At 60.5% G+C, this 8,437-nt stretch overlaps 1 protein-coding gene across 3 annotated transcripts; it reads right to left on the bottom strand.

The window, feature by feature from the left end:
- Nucleotides 1-214: 214 nt before the first annotated feature.
- On the bottom strand, nucleotides 215-7,564 carry DBNDD1 (dysbindin domain containing 1). Of its 3 annotated transcripts, none has more exons than XM_088830546.1 (5): nucleotides 7,408-7,564; nucleotides 3,884-4,020; nucleotides 1,612-1,752; nucleotides 1,289-1,429; nucleotides 215-633 (listed from the first exon to the last, which is right to left on the bottom strand). In XM_088830546.1, exons 1-5 carry the CDS (start codon nucleotides 7,545-7,547, stop codon nucleotides 476-478), a joined length of 717 nt encoding a protein of 238 aa, XP_088686672.1. In that variant the 5' UTR covers nucleotides 7,548-7,564; the 3' UTR covers nucleotides 215-475. The 3 variants fall into 3 exon arrangements, with proteins under 3 accessions (XP_088686672.1, XP_088686671.1, XP_055268854.1); XM_088830545.1 differs by having other exon boundaries at nucleotides 1,612-1,758; nucleotides 3,892-4,020; XM_055412879.2 differs by lacking the exon at nucleotides 3,884-4,020 and having other exon boundaries at nucleotides 1,612-1,758.
- Between the last annotated feature and the right edge of the window lie 873 nt (nucleotides 7,565-8,437).

Here is an 8,437-nt window from a genome sequence, read left to right as displayed (position 1 = left end):
GGCATTCTGCGCTTAGGAAGGTGGGTCTGGCTGACAGGGAGGGAGGAGGACGAGCAAGTTGTTGGGGGTGTCTGGTGCTGACAGTGTTCCCAGGCAGCAGCAGGGAGCAGGGGGAGTCAGAGGTGATTTTGGGGACTCACTCCCCTATCCACTCCCTGACTGGATAGCAGACTTCTGTGGGCCGAAGTTTGGCATGGTGGTTCACCCCCTCTCACCAGCAGATCCACATTCACCCTGGCCCCACCCAGGATTCTGGTGACAGATGATAACACCATTCCTGCAGACAAGTCTCCTCTCATCCCTGGGCCTTGTCCCTGATTCAGGGACCAAGAAGGAGCTGATATAAGGCCACTGGGCTGTGCTTATGCTGAAGTGCCTTGAGACCCCAGCCCAGAGCCGCAGTGGGGAGGGCAGGCAGTGTCCACATGGCCACGGCTGTCCAGATCTGCCCCATCTCAGCCCCGGGCCAGCCGGCCTAGTCCTCCTTGGGCCTCTCCACAGTAAGAATTGTGTCCACAATGGCAGGCTGTCGTTCAGGGTCACCAAAGGGCTGCTTCTCACGGTTCTGCTCCGCCCTAGTGCGCGTCCAGGAGGGTGAGCGCAGACAGCCGGCTCGGGGCAGTGGGTGTAGGCCTGGTGGGAACATGGGCTGGGTCAGTGTGGCGGACCAGTCACTCCTGCATCTACTGCTTGGCCTGTCTGTGCCTCCAGCATGGGGTCCGGCCACACCTTGGGGCCCCCTGGTACCAACAACGTGTGCACATGGTCTGGGTGCAGCCTGGGCACTGGCTTTCCTGAAGCTCCCAGAAGGGTCCCCACGCAGCCAAGGTCCCGCCCTGGGTGTGAGCCTGGCCTGGAGCTGGTGTGGGTGGGGAGTAGGGAGGGAGGAAGGTCTCTGGGCCCCCACACTCCCAGTGGCTTGCATGCCATTTTTTTGGTCAGTGGGGTCCAGTGCTTCCCGGGAACTGAGATGAGGAGCAGCCAGGTCTCGTGAATGCCACCCGTTTTGTGCTCTGCCTTGTAATTAAATCCACATAGTGAATTCTCCTACCAGGGGGCCTGTGGCTATGGCCTTTTGCTGGTGTTTGAAAACTGAAATTGAGGAGGGGCAGACAATTCCTTAAAGTCAGCAGAAGGGTATGTAAAATGCAGAAGCAGTGAGTGAAATGGTGCCATGCTGACAAACATGGAAATCATTTTCCAGACCAGGTCTTCAGGGAGCGGTGCTGGGTGGTCTCAGGCCCCGGGGCCTCCCCACAACACCCTCAGAGCCCGGTGGCAACCCCACCTGCATGCGAGTCGCTGGCCACGTTCTCGTCATCCGAGTCTGCAAAGACTTCAGCCAGCTCCTGGTCAGACATGTCAGTCAGCTCGGTGAGGTCCAGTAAGTCGAAGTGTACCTCCAGGGAGGAGACGCTGCTCAGTGGCTCTGGGGGCAGAGGGGCATGTCAGTGGGCCTGGTGACAGCCAGTGTGGGGGAACAGGGTGGTGGGAATGAGGTGGGGTCGACCCATTCCTGGCGCCTCCTCCCTGGGGCACTGCGGGGCCCAGAGACCTGTCCTTGGTCCCAGGGGGCTTGTGGAGCATGATGGGTGGGTGGGCCATACTTACGCCGCCTTTCCGTGACCTGCAGGAGCCCCGGTGCTGGTATTGGGATGCCCAGCTCCTCCTCAGCCACGGGCGACTGGCCACTGGTCCCTGTGACAGGGACGGGGGCACTGAGGGCAGCCTGTGGCACGTCGACCTCCTTAACTAAGCCTGCAACAGAGAGGGCGTTACCCGGGAGGGGCAGGGGTCTTCCACCCCCTCTGCCAGGACGCAGGCTGGGAGGACCTGAGGCCCATGGGGCTAGCCCTCAAGGCTCAGGTAGTGATGGGGGTGGTCCTGGGTCAGGAAGGTGGACAGGGCGCTGGGGGCTTCTCTGAGGAAGCTGACTTTCCCCGGCTCCTCGTTCTCTGGTTTCCAAATCCTCTGCCCTCACTTCTTGAACGAGAATCACCACTGGTCTTGTGGGGACCCTTGCTGGTTCTGTCAGAGCCCCCAAGACCCCAGTACTGTCACCTGTTTACTTTTGGTCCCACTGCTGCTGCTGCTGCTGCTAAGTCACTTCAGTCATGTCCGACTCTGTGTGACCCCATAGATGGCAACCCACCAGGCTCCCCCGTCCCTGGGATTCTCCAGGTGAGAACCATTTCTTACCATTTCAATGGAGTGGGTTGCCATTTCCTTCTCCAATGTGTGAAAGTGAAGTCGCTCAGTCATGTCTGACTTGTAGCAACCCCATGGACTGCAACCTACCAGGCTCCTCTGTCCATGGGATTTTCCAGGCAAGAGTACTGGAGTGGCTTGCCATTGCCTTCTCCGTTGGTCCCACTAGGGTTTACTAAAGAAGACTATCTTGCAGCTGAAGATGAAGAAGCTCTATACGGTCAGCAAAAGTTAGACCGGGATCTGACTGTGGCTCAGATCACGAACTCCGTATTCCAAGAAGAGTCTGGAGAGTCCCCTGGACAGCAAGGAGATCAAACCAGTCAATCCTTAAGGAAATCAGTCCTGAATATTCATTGGAAGGACTGATGCTGAAGCTCCAATACTCTGGCCACCTGATAGGAAGAACTGACTCATTTGAAAAGACCCTGATGCTGGGAAAGATTGAAGGCAGGAGGAGAAGTGGGTGACAGAGGATGAGATGGTTGGATGGTATAACTGACTCGATGGACATGAGTCTGAGGAAGCTCCGGGAGTTGGTGATGGACAGGGAAGCCTGGCGTGCTGCAGTCCATGGGGTTGCAAAGAGTTGGACATAACTGAGCGACTGAACTGAACTGAGGGTCTAGTGGATGGTCATACATTTGCTTTAATCCAGCCTCGCCCCAGCTCATGTGTCTGTCCTATGTTGTGTTTGAACTCAACACATTCTCATAGTGAAAGGGTTACTAGACGGGCCACGTGGCAGACCCATTCCCCACCAACCTCACAATTGGGGATGTTCCTCCAGGGATTTTTTCTGCTCAAATTTCGTTTTCATGTAACAGCTTGTCTCTTGTCAGGTGAGAGCCGAGGCCCCTGATCTGCTTGGTGGGCACTGCCGCTTGGAGGTGGGGCTTCCACCCCAAGCAGGGCCCTGTCTATCCTCAGCTCACCCATTGCTCCCCTCCAGAGTGTTCCAGTGTCCCTCCCCTGACAGCCAGAGTCCCAGTCGTCTGTCAGGCACATGCCCTGAGGCAGCTGGACCCCTCGGCTCCCGAGACGCCTCTCCACAGTGACCTGCCCTCAGCTGAGGGAACCCCCAGCTGAACAGGTGCCCAGTACAGAGTGCAGAGTCCCTCCTCCGTCAGCAGTGGGGCCTTGCCGTCCCGGCGGGAGGGTGTGGAGAGTGGGGTGTGGACGAGGCCACAGGAGCAGCTGCCAAGGGGGACCAGGGGGGCCCAGCACCAGCAGCTGCCTTTGAGGGGTGGGCCTGTGCAGCCAGCAGCCTGGACGTGCTCAGCAGGCCGTGTAGGTCCAGAGGGTCCTGGCTGAGTGGGAAATGGGACATGGATTTGTGGCTGCAGAGCTGGCTGGGCTGCCCCAGCCTCAGAGGGCACCCCTCCCTGGGAAGCGTGACTGAGGGCAGGTGGGCCTGCTGACTGGCAGGGCCTGCCTGGCTCAGGATCTGGTTTCCACCTCACTGCCACATCTGGCACATGGTGTCTGAGCATCCTCGGAGGGCAGGGTTACACCCGCTGGCGGCCTGGCCTGCCCAGCCTGCCAGGGGCACCTTTTCTGAACCTCAGAGTTTCTTGCTGCAGCTCGAGACCCAGGAAGCCTTTGGGGCCTTTGTAGGACATGGTTCTGTTTCTTGAGATGGCACAGTGGCCAGATAACCCTTCCCCAAGGGCACATGCGTGCCTGGAGTGTCCTGCTCCTCTTCCGCACACGTGGCCCATCCTGGTGGGTGAGCAGGGTGGCCTTTGGCTGGCTGGGGGCTCCGGCCAGGTGCTGCCATTTCTGTGGAGCCTCCACATGGGGCGGGTGACTCTGGGTTAAGAAGAAGAAGAGTGACAGTGGCTCCTGGTTTTCTCTGCTAGACACAACCCCAGCAACATGGTTTTCAGCTAACATCACAACCAGCTACGAGGGAGGGACCGTGAGTTTTGTCCTATAACACGGAGGGGATCAGCTTGTCACAGGCACGTTAATACAGGGGCTCTGGAGTGGGAACTCTTGGCCACCACCTGCCAGCCCATGGAGGGAGGGGAGACCCTGACCTTGTGCACACAGGGAAGCTAGGCCCTGGCCAGGCAGAAGGGGACTTAGGATCAAAGGTGGAGCGGAGGGCAGGAGAAGGCCCTGAGGGAGCCTGGCTGCTCTGGGTGAGCTGGGTAGGAAAGCACCTACCTGCACGTTTATGGAATGGGACTCGATCCAGGTGGAAAGGAGGATGTCTACAGCTTCTGAGATGGGGCAGGGCAAGCAGATGTGCCTCCTTATAGGCCCTGGGATCCAGGGGTCCCTCCAGCCCCCACAGGCACAGTGGCCTGTTGTATTGATTGTAAGAAGCACATGTTATCAAATTTCAGTGTATCTGAAACAGCACCATTTAGCTGATGGTGTTGCAGAGCCGATGGAATATGTTAACCGTGAATTTTTAAGTCACCTTCTGTCGACTTTTTTATTCCTTCTCCCTTTGGCAGTGGTATGCTCTTTACTTTGTAAATCCTGGTGTCCTGGCCTGTGTCAGAGCTTTGGGAAGGGGGAGGGAGCAGTGGAAGACACAACTTTGGCATCAAGGACACTGATCTTCCCGCCGGAAGTGAAGGAAACAGGACCTTGTCTGGCTCCTCAAGCACAGCAGGTGCACCATAAGTGCTGGGTGAGCCAGCGAGCCTAAGACCCACCCAGAGTTCCTAAGCAGCTGTGCTACCTGAGTCTGCCTGATGCCCTCCTGGCAGACCCCTGTAGGAAGAGGGGATAGATTCTCCATGGCTGAGACCCCCTGCTCTTCCTGGGGTGTGAAGCAGACTACCTGTGTGAAGCAGTCTACCTGTGTGACTGTTCACACAGGTAGACACAGGGGCAAGGGTGCTTGTCTGTGGCCCAGATGTAACCCCAGGGTTGCCCAGGCCAGGGCAAAGGTGAGGGGTGTTTCTAGTTCCCCAGGAAGCTCAGCATGGACCAGCAGCCCAGTGCAGGCCCCATTGAAGTGCAGCCTATGGCTCCTGCAGGGGGGACCTGCTGCCCTGACCTGTGGAAGCACTGAGGCAGTACCTGCATGGGGAGACTGGAGCTGGGGGGCCACAGTCCTGCCCCGTCCAGGGTCCGCTGTGAACAGATATGGTAGGGTTACCCTGTGCTACGCTGCTGACCTATTTTCCAGCACATTCGTGCCAAGAACTTGGCCCAGATCTCAAGTTCCATGCTGTGTGCCCAGGACTTTGCCCCAAGCCTGGAGGAGGGGCTCTGCACACACCCACCACAAATGAGTGAATTAATGAAGCGAATGAATGAATAGCATAAAACCAACATGGATGCAGCGAAGGAGGCGTGGGCACCATCCCCTGTCGAGGATGCCTGGTGGGTGCTGTCTCGGCTCAGCCCCCAGGGTTGGGCCCCGGCCCCTCTCTCAGATGGACAAGATGGAGGTGGGTGGGCTAGACGCTTGGTCTCCCAACAGCACTTTCCAGAGTGCACCCCCTCCTCTCCCCTCCTTGTCTGTGCATTTGATATTAAATTATTATTGATTCAAGTTTTAATTATAAAACCTTATAGAAGTAATTTCAGAGATACTTAAGGATGAAATAATACATCTAGATTTGCCACATTAGTACTGAAGGAAGGCTGGTGGAAGTGGGTGATCAGCTGGCCGGGGGCACATGGGGGGCTTCAGCTTTCTGTTCTACTTCTGTATGTGCCCCTCTCTCCAGTATAAGTTCCCAGAAGTTGGCAAGCTCAGAGAATGACTGTCACAGCCACCCACACGTGACCCCTGTGGGGTAGGATGTGACTGTGGGGTAAGAAGTCTATCTGCTGGCTTTGGCCCCAGACCCACTGTGTGCCTGCACAGATAGGCACCTGGTGAATACGGGTCTCTGGGGCTCCAGAACACTCCTTCCCTCACGCCTGTTGTCTGCTCTCTTGATCTGCAGGGAAGGGGGTCTGCCTCCACTGAGAGGCGTGGTCATAGAGCTCAGAGGTGTCTGGTTGCCGGCATCCCTAAGCCCTTGCTCACCAAGCCTTCCCCATCGAATCATCATAAGGCCGCACTGGAAGCCCTGGGGTCCTGGTGCAGCCCACAGGAATACAACACAAAGAAAACTACACCCACTGTCCCCCGCCCTCCCCAGTGTGTCTCTTGGTGCTCAGGAGGAGGGTGACAAGGGCCCCCAGAAGGTGTCTGGAATGCACCTGCCCAGCTCAGACTTCAGACATCAGTGAGTGGACTGACTGCTTCAGGACACTTCCACGGCTAGCATTTGGGGTCTCCAGAGGCGGCCCTTGTGGGCTCCGTGGCCCCCAGCGGATCCCTGTGTGCTCAGGGAGTGGCTCCTGGGGAGGGGACCTCCAAGAAAGCCTAGGTGTGCTTGGGGTCTGACCTGGTGGGTGGAGGAGCCCAGCAGTTTGCCTCCAACTTCCTAGGCCGACGGCACAGGAAAACCTTTCCTGAAAGGGGACGTTCCTAGAGTTTTCCTCTCACCACCGGGCCAGGGTCAGGCTAGGGCCAGACTCAGGGGAGAGACCCCGAGTACATCTCCACCATCTGGTCAGCTGACAGAGGCCCTGAGGAGGGGTCACTCCGTTCACCCCTGGACTCCCAGGTGTGTGCGCTCCTGGCCGCGACAGGGCAAGCAACCCCTGAAGGCGTGGGAGCCCCCGCAGGCCTAGCCCGGGGCATCATCCGCCGTCCTCGCTCCGAGCCCGAGTCCCTATCTCAGCCTGGTGCCCCGCAGCATCCCGGCTGCCGCCTCCCCGCCCAACCCCCAGAGAGGTTCGGCAGGGCCGAACAAAGCAAATGCGCGGGTGAGAGCGTAGCCTCCCCCCTACGCCTTGCTGACTTGGACCCCGACTCTGGTCCCGGCACGCCCCCATCTCCCGGATCCCCGGCTCGGCTGGGAGGGGGCGCAGGACCAAATTGTGCGCCGCCCACTCAGGAGCGCGCCAGGCACCGCTGCCCCGGTCGGGAGCGCGGAGGACGAGGGGGCGGGGACGCGGTCCGTGCGCCTCTAGCCCAGCGCGGGGGCCTCTCCGGGAGGTGCCCCGGCCTGGCTTCCCCAGCGCGGCGGGCTTAGGCGTCCACGCTCCGGCCCGGCATAGGGGAACTCGGAGCTGCCTGTGGGTCTTGGCGGCCCTGGGGCGTGGTCGGTGAGAGGGCCAGGGGAAAGGACTGCGGGGAGGCGCAGATCTCAGGCTCAGAGGGGCCACACTCACCTCCCGGGCTGGTGCCCTCCGGGGGCTCCATGCGGCCGGTAGGGCCTGGGAGCCGCGCGCGCGGCGGCGGCGGCGTCACCCGGCCCCGGCGCCCCTGCAGCTGCGGCGGCGACTCGGCCCCGGCTCCCTGCGCAGCGCATCGGGGCAGCAGCCGGGGGACCGCGGCGGCGGGGAGGAGCCCGCGGGGCGGGGCGCGCAGCTGCTCCGGGGCCGGGTCCCGCCCCCCCCCCCCCCCGTCGCCGTCTCCTCTGCCCCCGCAGCACAGGTGCGGCCCCGCCCCGCCCTGCTCGCGCCCCCTGTCGGCCCCTGTAGACCCTTCCCCGCCGACGGCACCCCTCCTGTCCGGCTTCCCACCCGGGCCTGCCCGCGGCCCCCATCCCTGGCCTGGTCCCTGCGCGCACCCTCACTCAGCAGCCGCGCCACCGTGCGGGATCATCCTCACGCATCTGTGGGACTCCAACGACGTGCCGGCGCTCCGCGGGGCATGGAGGGACGGGCACAACGTCCTAGGGCCCGTAAGCCGAGAATTGCAGACCGTGGCAAATACTATGGAGAGACGCGGTGCGGGGCTTGGGGCGCGGGGGGAATGGGGAGGGAAGAGGGGAAGGGAGATAAGGAGAGGGCGGCGGGCAGAGAGGGGGCGTCCCGGAAGGCAGGCAGGCAGCATCTGGGCGTGCCGAGAGCTCCAAACTGTTCAGCGGAGTCGCTGGTCCCCTGCACAAGGCCCTGAATGCAGCCCTGTGCCAAGTCCTTGATGCACAGTATCGCATTCATTCTCCTGGGGAATCCTTAGCAGGCGAGGCCCTGATTTTCCAGGTGAAGCTGAACACAGGGCGGCGGGGGGCGGGGTGGGGCGGGGGCGGGCGGAGCAGGGGAGTGCGACCAAGGTGCACAGCCAGTCACAGGAAGCCACAGGAGCCAAGTGCAAGCCCCTGGTCTACACAAAGACAAACCAACCAAAGAAGAGAGACAGACTTGTTCCCAGCTGGGAGTGGAGAAATTCGCTGAGGAGGAAGGTGTGAACTTGGTG

This window comes from Moschus berezovskii, chromosome 22 (genome assembly GCF_049115385.1).
Source record: "Moschus berezovskii isolate FMDL1 chromosome 22, NW_MosBer_1.0, whole genome shotgun sequence".
Lineage (NCBI taxonomy): Eukaryota > Metazoa > Chordata > Mammalia > Artiodactyla > Moschidae > Moschus > Moschus berezovskii.
The sequence above is the reverse complement of the archived record's forward strand: the minus strand, read 5'-3'. Positions and strand labels throughout refer to the sequence as shown.

Excerpts from the sequence above, each read along its gene's own strand:
- DBNDD1 (XM_088830546.1), bottom strand. The coding sequence starts at position 7,547 with ATGCGCTGCGCAGGGAGCCGGGGCCGAGTCGCCGCCGCAGCTGCAGGG. Across the intron at positions 1,753-3,883 it reads AGGACACTCCAGGCACGCAT|TTAAGGAGGTCGACGTGCCA; the intron begins GTGCCCTTGGGG and ends TTGCAGGCTTAG. Across the intron at positions 1,430-1,611 it reads GCAGGTCACGGAAAGGCGGC|AGCCACTGAGCAGCGTCTCC; the intron begins GTAAGTATGGCC and ends CTCTGCCCCCAG.